The 18,360-nt window shown below is 52.8% G+C and overlaps 1 protein-coding gene and 1 long non-coding RNA gene across 8 annotated transcripts in view; one reads left to right on the top strand and one right to left on the bottom strand.

Moving 5' to 3' along the window:
* Positions 1-18,360, top strand: part of LOC119157794 — a 786,943-nt gene that overhangs the window by 396,204 nt on the left and 372,379 nt on the right. The gene's annotated exons all lie outside the window — the stretch shown is intronic.
* IRX6 (iroquois homeobox 6) lies at positions 13,404-17,890 on the bottom strand. The gene is made up of 7 exons (XM_037409057.1): positions 17,732-17,890; positions 16,346-16,591; positions 15,999-16,108; positions 15,419-15,723; positions 14,792-15,280; positions 14,451-14,552; positions 13,404-14,234 (listed from the first exon to the last, which is right to left on the bottom strand). Exons 1-6 carry the CDS (start codon positions 17,774-17,776, stop codon positions 14,452-14,454), a joined length of 1,296 nt encoding a protein of 431 aa, XP_037264954.1. The 5' UTR covers positions 17,777-17,890; the 3' UTR covers positions 13,404-14,234; position 14,451.

The following is an 18,360-nucleotide window of genomic DNA, read 5'->3' as shown; positions in this document are numbered from 1 at the left end:
TGCCAAAGGCTTCTGATGCTGACAGAGGGGGGGTCACAAATAGATGGAGGGTTTCCCAAAGGTCGTGGGCTATAACAGGTTGCACAGGAAGTCTTTAGTAAAAAATACTTTGCTTTTCCTAAGTCTGTGCAGAGCAAATCTTAACTTCTCACTGAAGTATGCAGGATTTTTCTTTAATTTGTGGGTCATAGAGGAAAGGAAGTTTTACAGCATGTGTTCATTGAATTCCAATAAACACCCAGCAAGTGCTATACATGCTAATTAAGAGATAATGTTAATGGGCTGGAATGTTGTCACAGGATTACGCTTTCCTGCTGCCACCAAAAACATTGGGGCAGGTATCAAAATAGCGGTTACAGGCATGGAGCCATAGTTAGCTCCTAAAGCAGGTACCCCCGGCTGCAGCATGGGGCACGACAGTGCCTTTGGTTGTGCAAAACAGCGGATGGAGAGGGAACCGGTCGCCCAGCGGACAGACAGGCAGACGGGTGGACAGTGTGACAGACGCCGTGCTATTGTTATCCTGCCCCTTTCCCACCGGCTGCAGCAGGAGCCTTTGTCTGCCGCAACCAGGCGGGAGGGGGCTTGCCACAAAAGAACAGTTTGGTTAAAGCGTTCCGGTGTTTTATGAATAAATTGGATTCTACTTACAGCATTATTAACCTGCTGTATTCTGACGGGCTTAGGGGGAGATTATCATGCGCTTGAACAAATCAGTATCCACAGATCCACACAAATACCGGGTTTTAACAAAAATATACTGTGATTAAGGCACACAGCGGATCAAATTCAGCCCCGACTTACACCAGGTGCAATCTCATTGATATCCGTGGGTTAAAAAGCAATTTTTACAACTTAAAGCAATCAGAAATCAGCTTAGTGTACAGACTTACTAGACCAAAATAAGGCCCAAGAGACTGTATGCTAAGCTGATTTCTGATTGCTTTAATTTTTTTAAACTTTTATCAAAGATTAATGGTCAATTATCTGGCAATCTGATTTTCTGGTACAGATTCCATTTGCATAATTTCATAGACGCTTAAAATATGACCAGACTCTAATCAGTATGAAATGGGTTGAGGCATGGCTTGGTATGGCTGATCAAAATCAGCCACAATCCCTGTAAATATGTACTATTGCTGTAGTAACGAGGGCGGTTTTAATAGACTGTCGTCTGAGCAGTAAACAATCGGTTTAGATCTTTGGGGGTTTTGTTCTCTGCATGGCTAAATATGACTCCAGGGCTAATAGGCAAAAGTATGCAGTCAAAACTTGCTCTCCTTCAGGTTTTTCATTATGTGCTTGAGCACCACTGTTTCCGCAGGTATTCCTGCCATTTATCTACTTTTGCTACAAGACTTGCAAAAACGTCCATCAAACTGCGCACACAGAGGTTAAAGTGGGAAATACTCTGCAATATTTGCCCACTAGAGTAATCTTTCCTTAACTCATATGAGTGTGGAGTACCACTCTTTTGTAATATGTCCCTGAATGAGAGGTTAAACCCCCCTCCCTGCCTCACCCCCCCAAAAAAAGTCCTAAAAAGCGTATACCCTGGGATTAACGAAAGTTGATTTCCCAAAGAAAGCTGATAATGTGGATATTTCAAGGCAAGGAAAGACAGCCAGTTTCTCTGCTTCTGCTCCCTGTATACATCATGGGCCAAGAGAATGCTCTGGCAGCTGGATGGAACTGCTGGAATACATCCTCTAGAAAGAAACCCGATCTTTATTTGGAGGTGTCAAGAAATGGAGAATTCACCATCTCCTTTGATCATCTGATCTAGTGCTTAATTATTCTTCTGTTCAAACGTATTCCTTATCATTCATATTTTCCTGCTTTACCTCCAGTCTGTCAAGATTTTCTCTGGTACCTGGCTCTCATGCACTGTGCTACCTCTGTCTCCTTTTCAGTTTAGCTAAACTGATCCAGCCCTTCAAGGAGCCATCAGTGTGGCACTCGACGGTGTGCAATGCATCTGTGTTGGCTTTAATCCAGTCCACTTAGCAACAAAAGCGATGGAGACAGCCAAAGGATGACTACAGGATGAAGCTGACCACGTGGTGGACAGGCTTATATAGTTAATGCTGCACCCTTCTGCAGCTGTGACATCTCTCTTGATGTTACCAAGCCAAACTAGACAAAATCCCACCTCCTTGCTGCAGTGCAGACTGAAGTGAGCCATATTTTCCAGCTCTTTTTTTGTTCAGGCTGTTTGGAGAGGGTGGGTGTTTGTGCTCTTTAATCTTTCAAGATTTCTTCCAAAATAGGAGCCTGGAATTCTGCTGGTGTTCTAGTTGTGGTACTTTGCTGTTAAGTGATGGCTGTTTCTCACTTGGAGATTTATTCGGAAGGTTTTTAGTCTGGAGAGATTGAGAGCCAGTGGGTCACCAGTTGTTTAGTTGCCAGGACAATCTGCTGCCGTGGAGGAGACCAGCTCCTGGGTCTTGGGACAGTGGGAAAGACTGTCTCACTGGCAGGCATTCCTGGAGATACCTCTGAGCCCAGGTCCACCAGGAATATGCAGTTTGGGAGTGCTCAAGTGTGTGTCAGACAGCCCGTGATGAGGGGGAAATACATTCTGCATCTGCCAGTGGTTTGTGGGGTTTTGGTGGCGTTGTTTTTAAAGGAGAAAAAAAAAAAAAGTGGGGGTGATCAAGGGTCCAGTGGTTTCATTTCCTTTAGTATATCAGTGTCTGACATGGTTAGGTGTCATCGAAAAGGACTGAGCAAATTGGTGGAGAGTGTTAAAAGAAAAAATCTGGTCATCCTGCCACCCACAGCCAACTGTGAGACAGCTTCTGCTTGTGTACGGTGAGCTGGCGGGGCGGGGGGAATGCTCATGTCTTCTAAATCTTTTTCACTTCATCACAAACTTTCCAAGGATGGGAGTTATAAACAGCCAGAACTTCTGTACTAACCCAGTTCCTTCCATTCTGGTTTATCCATAAATACTAATTTTTTATAAATCTGAAAGTAAATGCAGGGGGGGTTCCTCCCATCTTCTGCTGGTTTTATAGGTCACAATGCTGATTAATGTCCTGTAAGTACATGATGCACATACATAGAGAAATGGGTCAAGAGAAAGCTAAAGTCACAGAAAGACATGCACAAACTTTGGGATTTGTTTTCCTTGGTGGTTTGTGGTTTTTTTTTCAAGTCCTGGTTTGATTTTTAAACCAGGTGAGCTTCTGAAGACAAGGAGTGCAGGACTGGCAGAGCCTACCTTCCTCGGGTCCCTGAGTCCCACTCCAGTGGTCGGCAAAGAAAATAAGCTTTTTCCAAATGTTGGTATGAAACAAAAAGAAGACTCCTAGATGAGAGAACTCAAATTGAAAGAAACAGTAGATTTCTGGTTATCAAAAAGTATAAGAGTCTGTGTGTGTAAAACTCCATTCACTTCTTTCCACCGGGGACCCCCTTGCAGAGCTTTCTCCTCCTGGTTGTGTTCATTTCTTTTGTTGTTTTGCAGCATCTTTTTGAGGTGGGGGGTTTTTTGTGTAGCACCATTTCTTTGTACTACTGGTGTTTCCTCCCAAAACATAAACAAAAGGAAGAGAAATGCCTTATGGGGAAAAATCCTATGAATTATATAAAGACACTTATAATTTATTTTAAGACTTTAGAACCGCCTGATAAAATTAAACAGGTATATATATATATAAATATAAAACACTACTGTGGAGTGCACAGAACAGGAAAATATGGATCTTGAAGATTAACAGAAATTAACCTGTTATCTTCCTCCTCCATTTAGTTCCACAAGATTTTTCTGCAAAGATGTGAGTGAGTACTATGGATCTGAACCTGAAATGTCTTAAGTTTTCAAGTATTCAGGGTCAACTACCAGAATTTTATGGTGATGATCGAGTTTCTGAGAAAAAGTCTCTGAAGGTTTTGTTTTGACCCCGAAAAAGTCCCATCCCAGTGGAAGTCTCACTCATGTGAAGGTCATGTTAATATATTCACTGGGGCTTCTACTTGTGAAATTAAACAATAAGAGATGGTTCTCAGGTTCGTTTTGGTTTAAACTGTTATTTTAGTTTAAGATATGGTAAAGTGAAATGCAGCTGTGGAAGACTGTTGTAATCTTTGCAACAATGAGACAAAACTCCAAGATGCAACCCTATGATAAGTGAGGGCTTGCAGTCGATCTGTTTTTTTTCTTTTAGAAACAATTATTCTTGCCCTTTCCATCATAAGAAAGCTTCACAGTTCTCTGAATTTATAAAAAATGCCTATTTATAAGCACAGGTATATATTTAGGTTTATAGCTCTATATTTATAGGTCGCATTTTTTTGAAAAGTTAATTACAAAATGTAAAATTTAACGTTCACTCATTTGTTCCTCCCCACAAAATTCCCACGTTGAAGTGTCCAACCTGTGCCTGAGCAAACACTGCCGGCCGGTCAGCTCTGTGGTAGCTGAGCGGGGGCAAGGGGTCAGGGAGCGGGTCTGCACGAGCACAGGGACAAAAGTTGTTACGAGTTCGGTACCTGGGGAGATGTGTGTCTGCAACATCCGTCAACCTTCCTCAGGGAATCTCATGTGATTCTGCTAAAGAATAGGGGTTTCTTTCTGTTTCTTATTTATGCAAATAAAAGGTGAACCGGAAAAGACATCAATGAGAGTGAAGTGGCAATATCAAGTCAGTTTTACGGCCTAGTCTCAGTCCTCAACAAATCAAGTAAGAAAAATGTGTCATTTATCAATATAATAAACAGGTATATTGCCTCTAAACCCAAACAGCTCTCTTGAAACCATGTCTTGGAGCAAACAACCCATATCCTTTGCAAAGCATTGAGTAGGACCTCTCTGTATCACTGCTTTCTTTAGTCGGTGCCACTGGCCATCAAGCTGCCAGCATGCCATTTATCCAGCTGTGAGCCACCGCTGGGAATTTGGCAGGTTGGGCTAGCTTCTGTTGGCACCTCATGGAGGAAAATATCTAGATTTTCAATGCACTTTATATAGGGTAAAATTGTGTTCCAGGCTTTGGACTAATAACCACCATTAGCAGAGCTTTATAGACATGTCAGTGTACCTGGCTGGAAGGCTGGAAGAAAATGAGTGAGCTCTAGCAGAGATTTCATTATACCTTCTGATTTTGGGGTACTTCATTTCTTGCTTCACTCTGTCTTTCCCCTACTTTCTATCTCAAATAATTCTTGTCAAAAACATCATTTTAGTCCTTTAAATTATACTTTCCCCCTTGGTATTGCCCATCACAGATTTGTATAAAAATATGGTTTAGGTTGTATTTTCAATTGTGCACATCACTGCTGTGATTTGCATGATCAGTCACAGCAATTGCATGTAGGGGAAAGAAACAAGCATGCCATTCCCAACCAGCTCAGTGAGCACAGGGCACGAGTACAGCCCTGCGGCCAGGATTAATCCCTCTGAACTTTGGGAATTTCAGGATATTGCCTGACTCGGGAGCACGGCTGCTCCAGGTTTCTCTAGAGAGGAAGACATCTCTGAAACTGTTCTGGGTGTCAATGGGAGAAACTTTTTTCCCCATTTATTTGAGATAGCGGCCAGAGCGCACATAGCCTCATGCTAGGGATTGGCTGCAATACGCCAGTCAATTTAAGAAATTATGCAATGCCAGGCAGATGTTTGTGTTCTCCCACAGTGATTATAGGAGCTTTGTTTCTGTCAGAAATCAGGCCAAAAGTTTTATTCTGGAGAACAAAAACCAGCGTGTTCTGAAGACAAACAGTGTGCACAGAGTTTTCTCTGGGGAGAGGCTGAGGGAACTAACCATGCGACGGATGATGTTCAAGGTCCCTTCACAGACTGCTGCACTCATGACTGGGCTGTTTGGGCTGCCGTGAGCAAAAACACAGACCTGAAATTTAGGTCTATCAATGAAACTCTGGTGACTTCCATACAGTAGTCAAGAAAAAACCCACTAGACTTCAGCGCGGTTTTCCCAGGAGGGAAAAACTGCTTATTGGTGAAGCCTATAAAACTATAGTGCATGAAACTGTAGTGCACTGAATTTCATAATTAATAATCCAAGTGGTGCTAATTTTGTCATCGTTCTTACAGGTCTGATGTATGGGCTGTACCAGTCTGACCTGACAGTTAGCAGTGAAGGGGGCAGTGAGAGGCGAGCACTGCGCTGTGCCCCAGAGAAGCCTTCGCACTGAGACTTGGGCATCTCTGCACAAAGAGAGCACATAGTTCCGCGAGGAAGTGGGGATCACTGGGTCACTGCTGTGTCCTGGTTCTCCTCGGCCCTCAAAATGTCATTTGTGAGCCTTTGCAAGTTAAACCAATCTTAATGCCATGCTGAGTGGAGCTGGAGGTGGTGCAGCCCTCGGCCAGCCTCAGGATTTGGGGTGCAAAGTGACTAGAGACCATCTTTGCTCTTACCTTTTGGAGTTGTGCTCTAAGTCCAATTGTCCCTGAGCCTACACTCCCACACCGTAATTACATCTGCTTCATTTACAGAACACTGTGTATTATATTCGTAGCCTGATTTTTAAATGTGTATGAAGGGAAAATGAGGTTATCTTATTGCTGTAATTGAGAGGAACTAGGACAAGTTTTATTAATTTCCTGCCACAGAATACTGAGTAAGCCAATATTTTACGGGCAAGTTCAGGGAGAAGAGTAATGTATGTTACATTTCTGAATTCTGGAGGATATTTGGAGAGTTTTACTGGCAATTGATTTTTCTACAGGTAAATTGTAATGGTTGATAGGCAGATGTGTCCCTAAATATAGTGTCTCCACTGAGATGCACTCACTAAGGGTACGATGAAATGGAAGCAGAAGGCGTATCAGCTCTGCTCTGACAGGCAGTGAGAAATTGGAAATTGGAAATCCTGCCTGTAGAAGCTGCCTTTCCCTCAGCTAAGGCAGCTGTTACTGCACTATCTACATTACTCTGCATGCTGAAGGTTCACAGAAACATAGTATACACGTATCTTTAAAAAATCAGTACTTTGGCATGCGTGTTAAGAAATTATTTCTCCTTAGAGACATGACTTTGTCCTGGTCTGCGTTAACTTTTACCTACCATTATTTTCTATCATTCCCAAACAGTGCTATGTTTTTGTAAGTCTTCAGTTTTCTGTAACTCTGTGCTGTATCAGCTAAAGATTTAAAGCTCACACTTGATGTTCAGCACTGGTAAATGCTGCTGAGCCCTTGAGCTGCCAGGCCTTTGCGGAGGGGTCTGCGGGACACCCTGGTTGTGCAGCCCTTGGAAGAATGAGCTCAGGTGGTTCCAGGAGGAGGCACTTCTGTCCCCAATGACAACAGCCCTTCGCTGAGGCTCCTGTCCCATGCTGCCGAGGGGACTCTGGGTGAGCAAGGGGGTGGTCGCTGTGGCCTCGGAGGAAGCGGCAGTAGTGAAAAGAGCAGGAGGGACTGACCCTGTGCATGAGAGACCATCTGCTTTCGGTTGTGCTGCTGCTTGTTGTTATAGGTGGGTAAGCGGAGAGATTTTCACCCTGTTGGTTTTACCTGATCCTGATGATGTGTGGGCTGCAGTGTGCCAATGAGAATGAGTAAGTAGTACCACCATCTGCCAGCGGGGTTACCCTGCAGTGCTTTTGACCTTTCTTTGGGAGAGAACAGGCAAACAAATGCTGAGGTGGTGGCTGGACAGCAGAACTGCTGCTGCTCTGGGAGGATTTCAGCTTCATTTCTTAGCAGTATGGGGCTGTTCACGTTTTGGGTCTTTTCTTCATGCTGCAGTGATTCACGGGGACTCATTCATTCATCTCCTCACTCCCTGAGTGGCTTTGGGATATTTCAGAATTATCTTCCTTTATGGGCAAAGGTGAGATCTTGTAAATATAGAGCAGTGCCCTGCAACAGCAGTGTCCTGGGTGTCAGTTAGGTAACGGTCAGGCTGTGGTACCTGGCCAGGGCTGGTATCACACATCTTGCTTCTGTTCCTCTTGAGTACTTAGCATTCAAGGGAAAAGCGGCTGTCCTTCCTTAGTCACTGATGGTTTTGGATCGTGGGCTAGCAGGCTGGTTTGCTGCTGATACAATGCTGCAGCAGAATTGCCCATTCTTAATATGATCACAGCTCTGCTGCCAGTGACACTTCTCAAAAGCGCTTTGTTTGTCCTGTTGTCCTGCGGGTGTAACAAATGACCCACTTTTCACTCTGGGGAGCTCTCCGCAACTGCACTGTCAGGGAGACTCATGCTCCACAGGCAGTGCTGTGCTCCAGGAAAGGTCTGCTACTGTGAACACTGCAAGAGAGCATCGGCAGAAAGGTCTGAGTGCTGCTAGAAGCAAGTTACCCTCCTGCAATATGTGGAGCATTTGTTCTCCTACCAGCTGAGCATGGTGACCAGGTTGTCAGACCTCCCCAGAATAAATTGCAGTGGAGGCAGCGGAGTCGCAAAGCAAATGGTCAGATAAACAAAATTTAACTGGGAAGCACGAATCCCCAGTAGGCTGCTGACTCCGAGTTCCTCGCTGTCCAATTCCTTGTGCACTAATCCCTTACTACTGCTGTGCCTCACATGCTCTGCGTAGGGAAAACCTGAGCATGGTGATGTGGATGACTGATTTTTCTGTTACATGTAGCGAGCAACAGTGGGATCAGTTGTGGCAACAGGGAGCTCAAGTTGCTGTTTGTTTCTTACCTGTTCAATAAATTTAAGATGTTCTAGTAAGCAGATGGCTGTAGAGGGCATCTTTTAGATGTTGTACATTGACGATGTGTGTATTTAAAATTCAGCAGTGAATCCACTTGAATGAGTCATCCTAGTCAGGTGGAGGAGACTGTACTGTTACATTTTTGATTAAAAACTGGAGTTAGCTTGCACGTTTCACATTTAGTCTGCAGGCCAGCTCATGTGGGCCTGTTTTTTGGAATGGTCTGCATGGCCAAGGGCACCTGCCCTTCACCAGGCAGGCTGACAGGTAATCATGCCAAGTCCCTTCTCTGTCACCCCAGGCAGTATTTGGGGCAGGCTGGCAGGTTCACCAGCCTGGCTGTCTTGTCTGGTAATGCAGAAATTCTTCCACACACACCTCTTCATCAATGAGCTGGTGCTATGGCATGAACTCAGGACTTCCCTAGTAGCAAACTCGCACTTAGAGCTGTGCTGGGTTAAACAAAAGCAAAACAAAAGGAAAAAAAAAAAAAAAACCCAAACGCAAAAGTATGGTTTTGCTGGTGCACATACCGAGTATGATAGATTTAAATCAAGTTTAAGACCTGTCTACTGTAATTTAATCCATTAAGCTAAAGTGGACGTGCACATGAGTTGGAAACATCCTGGCAGGGGTAACTACAGCCCCTCCCCATACACTGTAACCTTCCTCTGTATCTAAAAGCATTTTGCCGGCTCCTGTCGTGCTCTGCATGTCTGTGCTCCAGTGGGAACAGAGCACCAGACACAGCCATCCGGGAAGCTGTCCCACCAATTTCAGCATAATACAGGTCCTGAGAGTATCTTTCCCATAAAATATCTTATTCTGGCTGAAACCAAATATTGGCAATTCACTTTTGAGTAAATGGGAATTCACTTTTGAGTAAATGGGCAATGATTTTGCTAATCCCTCTATAGCAAAACTGTGTCTACTCAAGAAGGAAAGTCTAATGTTAGGGTCTGTTTGCTGAGGAACAGGGTGCCAGCCTTGGGAGAACATGTCTCAAGGAACCACTCCTTGCCTCATTTCATGCCAGTGGATCCATAGGTGTCTGCAGAAGTCTCCTGTGTGTCTGTTCAGGCTCCAAGGCCTCCCTTGCTCCAGCGGTACACAAAGCTGCCCTAATGACAGGGAAAGCTAGTAGTTCTTAAACCTGCACATATTAAGATTTAAGAGGTAGTGATTGAACACTACAATCAGTTATCTTATTGCCCGGACACCATCCCAGGAAAGATAGATAACATCTAAAGCACTAGAAAGATGGTAAGGAAGAAAAGAAAATGAAAATCTGCTCAGTTTTCTTGAGGTTTTCCCCTCAGGCCCTTCAGCAGGGCAAACATTACTGCTGGGTTACTGACGGCAGTAGGGAGTACACCTTGACAGCAGCAGAGCAGTGTATTAGGGTATTTTCTCTTCTTTAGATGAAAAGCCCAGCTTTTGGATTCAGGCTAAAAAAAAAAAAAAAGAAGTATTCAACCTGCTAAGTAGATTGAAAGAGAATCCAGATTAAATAAATCATTAAATCATTCCAGAATGTTATCCACCTGTTCTGGCCTGTAATTTATTTTCAGATGAACAGTAGGTAAAAAAAAAAAAAATACAATGGCAAAAATTATTTCCCCTTGACAGATGCTTTGATCCTGAATTGACACCTGGCCTGGAGAGCCACTTGTGCAGCTTTTGAGATCATTTTGAACTAATTGCTCCAATCCATTGCTCCATAACCTCAACAGCCACATAATACTAACACTTCTGCTGTAGCCACCTTTGAAGAGGGATCTCCAAGGGTTTTGCTGCTGCAAGGCCAGTAAAAATCATCCCTTCAATGTGGGATGGGAAATCTGTTTGAGGGGACCATCAAGTACCAGCCAGCTGGGTGTGAGGGGTCCCAGACCATTTCAGTGTCAGGGTCACTCTCCTTATGTGCTGGTACGGGAATAAAGAAAGGTTTCCTCTCTCCTGTGCTCCTTAAAGGAGGGTTGTGCTTCCAAAGGCTGGGAAGTGCTCATCTGGGTAGTTACTTGGGTTGTCCAGACCTTCTCAGGTCTCCCAGATGGTTCCCAGTGCTCTCTAGGAGAGCACCAAGTGTGTTATGTGCCACCCGTGTTGGCCCGGGCTGGGAGGGAGGTGAAGGGCTGGGAGCAGGTGACCAAGGATGGAGGACAGCACCGGTGCCGGGAGCATGGGGCAGGTGAAGATGGTTGTTGCCCAGCTCTTCAGCATCGCCTCTGCCCAGCTGCAGCTGAAGGCAGCCCCAGCCCCAGCCCCCCATTTCACGTCTCTCCGGTGTACGTTTAAACAGATTTAGCCAGCTCGGTGGACAGCTTTCACAGGAATTCTCCCATTTCCCGAATGCAACAACGTTAAAGCAGGAATCCGGTGCAGCGGCCCGTCGGGGGGGGACAAGTGGGGGGAGAGACCCCTCAGCCCGAGGTGCGCGGTGCCGAGGGGCGGGCGGGGGGTGCCCATCTCTGCCCTCCGCTGTCGGGGGCGGCTTCTCTCCTCCGTAAATCAGGCTGACACACTCCAGCGCCGGGAGGTTTACTGCCGGCCCCAGCCCGGCTCTGCGCTACCTGGGGCCGGGCACCGGGGCCGCTGCCCCCGCGGGGAACGGGGCCGGCCGCGGGGGTCACCGCGGGGGCGCAGGAAGGGCCGGGGGTGGCCGGGGAGCCGCGCCGTCTCGGCCGCACAAAGCCGCCTTGTCATCGCGGCCTCCTGCCCCCGCCGAGCCCGTAATTGTCTTTGACAAAACTTCATTAGCGAGCGCGGCGGCGGCGGCGGCGGCCCCGCGGTCGCGCTGCCTTTGAGCGGGCGCAGCCGAGTGGCGCGGCCCCGCCGCCGCCCGGGGCCATTAGCCCGGCAACTTTGTTTGAGAAACGTCCCACCCCAGCGGGGGCCGCGTCAATCAGCCCTGCCGCCTGCCCCGCCGCTCCCCGCGGCCGCTAATTGGGGGGCGATGCGGGGCTGGCGGAGCCGGTGCCAGGCGCGTCCCAGCGGGCTGCGGAAAAAGGGGAGACCCGGCCCTTAATAACGAAATCGGGAGGGGGGGGCTTTCCGGCGGTTTCTCGGCTCCCCGGCCCGGGGGCAGCGGGTGCTGCACCTTGCGCGTCTGGCGCAGGGGGGCGAGGGGCGCTGGTGGCTGCGACGGGCCGGGCTGCGGGACGCCGCGGAGGGGGGGGGGGGGGGGCTCGGCGCTGCCCCGGCCCCACCGGCCCCATCTCCCCGCCCCGCAGGAGCGGGCCCGGAGCTCCCCACCAGAGTGGTCCTGCGGGGCCCGGCTGCCCCGCTCGGGCGGCCAGCCCCGGCTCGCTCGGAGGGCTCAGCGGCATTGCAAAGCCCAGCTCTAGCAAAGCCCGGCCTTGGGACATTTAAATGTGTTTACTGCGGCACCGGAGGTGCCGAGTCTGTTCCTGGGACACTCGGGTGAGCCCCTTATTTCAGTTTTGTGCCCGGGCGCGCGCAGGCTCCGCTGCCGGTATTAGTTCTCCATCAATCTCCGCTCTGGTTTTTAATCAAAACAGTATTCGGAATATGATTCCCGGAGATTATATTTTGAGAGATTTGCGATACATATCTTGCCGGCATGACAGATTGCAGGGGAGTCCTGGGCGGGCGGGATAATCTGCATCTCGCTCGCTTGACCTTCAGAACTAGGGGAGTAAAAGTAATAAAGGGGAAATAAAGTCTTAATGCTCCCGGAGAGGTTACCTTCTTACTGCCTTAAAAAGACCCCGACGCCCGCACCCGACTAATGAACTGCGGCAGGGGGCTGCGCGGCCCCTCGGGCGCTCGGAGGCCGGGGCAGGGCCGGGAGCGGGGCCGGGAGCGGGGCAGCCCCTTGCCCGGCTCCTGTCACCTCCCGCGGGCAGCGCAGGCGCCCGCTGCGGAGCTGCCTCCCCGGGGAGCCCCTGCCACGGCCGCCGGGTCGGGGCGGCCGGGCCCCTCGGCCGGGACACGGCGGGGAGCGGAGCCCGTCCGCGCCGCGGGCACCGTGGGGAGCCTGCGCCAGGTCCCAGGGCAGATACTACCTGTCCCCTCCGATGGGAGAGGAGGGGCGGAAAAGTCGCCTTGCAAGAACCCTTGGAAAGGGCCTAATACTTTTTATTACAAGCCCTAATCCTTCAAATCCGACTTGAAATAATGTTTATCTTTTCGCAGCTTAATTTCCCCTACTCTAAGCTGTGGGTCACTGCAACAGACTGCGGCTTCTGCACCGCCGCTTGCCCAGGGCTGCTTCCGGCGGGCCCTGCCCCGCTCCCGGCCGCTCCGTTGCCTCCTGCCCTCCTGCACACGTACCCCCCACACACACTCCCCCACCCGGGTCCCTGGGAAGCCCGGCGAAGTTCCCCTCCTTTGCCAGGTGCCCCCGCAGCCCGGGGGCCTCTCCGCGCTCCTCCGCGCAGCCGGGCCGGGGCCGGGGGCAGCCCCCGCCACCTCCCCGCCTTGACCTGCAGCTTCTCCTTTCCCCTACGAGCTGCTTCTCCGCTCGCAAAGCCAGAGGGCTCCCAGCTCTGTAGCCCCACTTGTCGTGGTGGCCTTTGATAAACATATAGAAGCCTACTAGATATTCAAGATTGATTTCCCTGATTTATTAAGGCAGAATTCATTGGACTCTATTGACCACAAATGACTTAATGTAAATGTTGACCCCGGTGAACTTGGAAATAGCAGGTATCGGGTTGATCTATAGATGACCTCTTAATTACCACAGTTATTAATTTAAATTATTGCCACTGGTTCTAGAGACAGGAACAAAGAAACATTCTTTCCTCATCCCTGCTTGGTTTATTAGTCTCAACACAAAGTGTTTGATGACACTTTTAATTAAACAGAAATAATGCAGAGATACGGTTTCCCTTTCTTGTCTGTCCTGTAAAGTGCAGCGCTGCTCTTTTCACTGACTGACGGCGGTGACCCACTAACAACGTCCTACTTCGCCGCCCGGTTGCCACCCGCTGCCCGGGGGTGCCCCGGCCGTGCCCCGGGGCGGGCGGCGGGTGCCCGGGGCCGGGGGCCGCTCCGGCTCGGGGCTGCAGAGCTCCATGGGTCACGGGACGGCCTCGCGGCGGTCAGCTCATCCGTGTTAATTACAGACTCGGAAAAATACTGTCAGCGGTATCTGTGTACAGCGACGGGAAGTACAACGGCCCGGCGTAACCTGCGCCGCCTCCCGGGCACGGCGCGGAGCGGCCGCACCTCGGCGGAGCGGGGGACAGGGACGGCAGGGAAGGGGAAAACAAACCACGTCGGGGGGGGGGGGGGGGGGGCGGTCAGAGAAAGATTAGTCTTTCTTGTTTGCTTTTTTTTGTTGGTGGGTTGTTGGTTTTTTTTGGCAAAGACGTCGATCACGGGTGTTGAACGAGCGGCGAATGGGCGGCCGGGGGGCGCCGGTCTGCGCCTCGGCCCCATGTGAGCAGCACGCTGCGCCGCGGCGGGCCGCTCCCCGGCGAGGGCAAGGCCGGCAGGGCCGCGGGCCGGGCCGGCGGGGCGGGCAGCTCCTCGCCGGGCCGGGGAGAGCTTCCTTTCGTTGTTTCAAGCCGAGAGCCTCGCTGCAGCCAGAGCCCCGTCGCCAGCGCTCGGGAAGGGGTGGGCGGCCCTGCGGGAGGGAGAAGCCGTGACAAGCGTTTCCCGGACGGGCTCCGGCGCCTGCCGGGCCCCGCCGGTCCTGCCCGGGGCGGGGGGGTGTCGGCCCGCCCGGACGGAGGCCCGGCGCGGCGTTGCCCAGGCCGGGGCCTCCCCGGTGTCCCGGGGCCAGGCGGGCGGGCCCTGCGCTTCGTTCGAGGCCGGCGCCGGCGGCCGGCCCGTCACCTACCTCACCTCCGCAGCACCGGCCGGAACGCCGTCCGCAGCCGGTCCAGGCAGGTCCCGCCCAGCTCGGCGCCTCCCGGGTCGCCCTTGCCGCCCCGCCCGAAGCCTGCACAGACACAAGCGGCTCGCGGTGGGCCCGGCCCGGCCCCGCCGCCCGCCCCTGCCCGCTCGCTTCGAGCGGGGAAGCCTCGGCCTCCGCCCCGCCGCGGGCGGGGCGGCCCGCCTGGCACCCGGGCACGGCTCCGCGCCGCGGCCGCGCTTGGCCCGACGCTCAGCGCCCGGGCGGGCTCACGCCGCGCCCCGTGTCCCGGCCCGGCCCGCCGTCCCGCCCGCCGCCGCGGGTACCTTCGCCCGCCGCCGCGTACTGGCACGGCTCCCCCAGGCCGCGGTGTGACGCGCAGCTTCGCGGGAGCGGCTGCAGGTTGAACGCGGAGCTCCGGAAAGCCTTGGCGGGCAGGGGCTGCTCCCCCGCCGCGCCGCCGCCTCCCTCCGCGCCGCGGCCCTCGGGGCTGCCCCTGCGCGCCGCGCTGGCCCCGGCGGTGCGCGCTAGCGACCAGATGCGCGGCTTCTCCGCGGGCGCGTAGGGCGGCGGCGGGCCGGCCGGGGCGAAGTCCGCGGCGGGGGCCTTGGCGCAGGGAAAGGCGCGGAAGGGGCCGGGCAGGCTGCAGTCGCTCCGCCGAGCCTCGGGCAGCGCCGCGCCGAGGCCGGGGGCTTCCTGCAGGGAGCTGGCCCGGCCCTTCTCCGGCTTCCCCGCCTCCTCCTCCTCCTCCTCCTCCTCCAGGTCGTCCAGGTCGCTGAACCGCAGCTCCTTGTCCTCCTTGCAGCTCTTCTGCTCTGCTCGGACACACAGCGGGGAGGAGGGGGCGGCGGGGCGTTATCGCGGGTGCGGGGAAGCGGGTGGGGGTTGGGGGGCTCGAAATCGGCCGCCACTTCGAGCTACTTCGAGGCGCCCGTCCCGCCTCGCCCGCCTACCTCTGCCCTCGCTCTCCGCGCTGTATTCCTCTTCCCGCGGGGCTTCTTCTTTCCTCTCTTCTCCCGCTTTGTTCTTGGGAGACCAGGTCATTTTGTTTTCCTTCTTGAGCCTCCGTCTGGCGTTAGCAAACCAGGTGGACACTTGCGTCAGGGTCATTTTGGTGATGATGGCCAACATGATCTTCTCTCCTTTGGTAGGGTAGGGGTTTTTGCGATGCTCGTACAACCAGGTCTTGAGGGTGCTCGTCGTCTCCCGCGTTGCGTTTTTGCGTCTGGCCGAACCGCTGAAATCCACCGTCCCGTACCTGCTAGGAGATGGTTAGGAAGGGAGGGGCGGCGGAAGACCCCGGCCCCGCGGCAGGCCGGCTCGGCCCGGCCCTGCCCGTCTGCCTGCGTGCCCCTGCCCGCCTGCCATCGCTGCCGAAGTTTTGATTTTAGCTGACTGGTGCTCCCGAGGCGCCTCGTTTCTTTTGTACAACGTTTGTCAGGTCGGAGCCCCCCCGCTCCCCGCCGTTTGATGTCGGCCGCTGCCTCGCAGGGGGATGCTAATGCTGCTGGGCGCTGATCAAAGGGGTTTTACCTGTCGTACTGGTACTGCCCCAAGGAATGATCGTAGGAGTAGTAGGCAGCGGGCTGCGCGATTCCCGAGTGCAACGTGCCGGTGCCGTCCTTGATTTCATACTGGGGGTTCTGCAAGGCAAGCGGCAGCGCTGGGCGTCGAGCCGGAGGGGACCCCCCCGTGCCCCCGCCGCCCCGGGTCCCGGCGGCAGCCAAGTCCTTCGCCGCCCCCAGCCCCCCGCCCCGACGGGACGGCGCCGGTTCCGTGTTCCCGCGCCCCGCCACCGACAGCTACCCGGGCAGTGAGCCGCCTGTTGAACCCCCCTCCCCAGCCCAGCCCCGCGGCGCGCTGCCCGGGCGGGCACTCACCAGCGCGGTGTAGAGCGCGGCGGGCTCGGCGCTGTAGGGCAGGTAGTTGCCGTAGCCCTGGCCGGCGGCGTACGGGGCACCGTACATGCCCAGCGCCGCATTGAGCTCGGCGCGGCCGGGCGCCAGCAGCCGGCTCTCGTACGGGGCGCAGCAGAGGGAGGCAGCGGCCGGCGCCGAGGAGGCATCCGGCACGGAGCGGGGGGCGGCCTCGCAGCAGGTCGTGCTGGGGCTGGCGGGCACGAAAAACTGCGGAGAGGAGAGAGCGGGACGGCGCCGAGTGACTGTCGAGGCAGCCCCATCGGGGGGAATCTGTGTGCGCGTCTGTGTGTGTGCGGGGGGGGGGGGGGGGGGGGGGGGGGAGGCGGTCAGGAGGGGGGTAGGAAACCCGGGCTGAAGCAACTAATTATAGAAGCCGGGAAATAAACGGAATGGGAAGCGAGAGCCCTCGGGAAGGGGGCACGATTAATCAAGCAGGCAAAACTTTAAGGAAATAATTGTTCTCGAAAATGGCAAAAGATCCGTGCCGCTCCTTCCTTCCCGCCCCAGCTCGGTCCATTTGCATTGATTTAAAGGCAAGAAGTTGCGATTACAGTTAATTTGACAATAGACAAAGCAGTTAATATGTCAGCTAACGCAATCGAAGGCATTTGATTTCAGTAAGTTCAAGGGGACAGCTAACTTCCCAAGCGAGGGAGGCACATCTTGCAGTGATTACCGTGTATAAATAATTCCATCCAAAAAAATCCTGACTCGAGGTACGCTATAGCGACGACTTAGTTAATACAGGGTGCCTGGGTGTGGGTGTGGGTGGGGGGTGTCCTTCGGAAATTGTATGGGGGAAAAAAAAAACCCAAACAACAACCCACCCCAAAACCCTCCCGACAGATACTAATAAAACACAGGAAAAGGACCGACCCGGGGAGGAAGGGTGGGGAGAACGGCCCAGCCCGGTTCCGCGGGAGCGCCAGTGCAATGGCGAGCGGCGGGTCCCGCTACCCGCACACCCTCCGCGGGTGCGGGGGCAGCGCCCGGCGCAGCGCGGCCGCTCCGCGGGCTCGCAAAGCGGTCGCAGCCAGGATTTATGTATTTATTTGTTTGTTGCACTTAAAACTGAACGGTGGAGGGGGGGGGGGGGGAGGGGGGGGGGAATTACCGGTTTCCTAAACGCCTTTGCTGTGCACACTGCGAGTTATTTGTTTAAGCCTAACACAACACAAACGAGACATAAACACACACGCACATTTTTTAAAAAAAGGCTCCAGATGTGCCCTTTTAAAAAAAGACTCTAAGTAAGGGAAAGGGAAGAAAAAAAAGGGAGGGGGAACAAGACATCTGGACAGCAGCAGCAGAATCTAAACAAAAGTGAGTGCTGCTCACTCGCCTTACCTGTGAAGTGGTGCTGTAGGGGTATCCGAACTGAGAGAAGGACATAGTTGCTCCTTATTTTTGGACCATAGGCAATATTTTCCCCCCAAGATCGATTGTAACTAAACCCTGCTTCAAGATGCACCTTCTCACACACACATTTCCACGTATGGCTTTTTTTTTTTTTTTTTTTTCTCAATTATAGATGATTGCACTTAAGAAAAGCAGCCAGACATCTGAGGCGGGGGGGGGGGGCGGTGTGGGGGTTGGTGCCTGGATTAAAAAAATAGGCTACCCCCCACTTCCCATCGCTCTTAATAAATATGTTTGTATAGAGAGAGTTTAAAAAGCCACCCCACATGTATAGAGAGTTTAAGTGCAAAGGGGCTTTTTCAAAGAGGGGGTGAAAATCACGTAGGGCTTGCAAGATACGGAGCTTGCTTGTTGTATTATTTTCTGCTCTATAGGTCTTTAGCGTTCATCGGTGGGCGAGGAGTGGGGTGACGTCACGGCCCTGCCGGCAGCGGCAGGCAGCGGCAGGCAGGAGCCGGCAGCGGCGGGCAGGAGCCGGCAGCGCCCCGCGCCCCGCGCCCGCTCCCACCACTTGTTTCATGTTGGTTTAATGTTGTGTGCGACACGTCAAGGGCAGG

Source organism: Falco rusticolus, chromosome 15 (assembly GCF_015220075.1).
Source record: "Falco rusticolus isolate bFalRus1 chromosome 15, bFalRus1.pri, whole genome shotgun sequence".
Taxonomy (NCBI): Eukaryota; Metazoa; Chordata; class Aves; order Falconiformes; family Falconidae; genus Falco; species Falco rusticolus.
The sequence above is the reverse complement of the archived record's forward strand: the minus strand, read 5'-3'. Positions and strand labels throughout refer to the sequence as shown.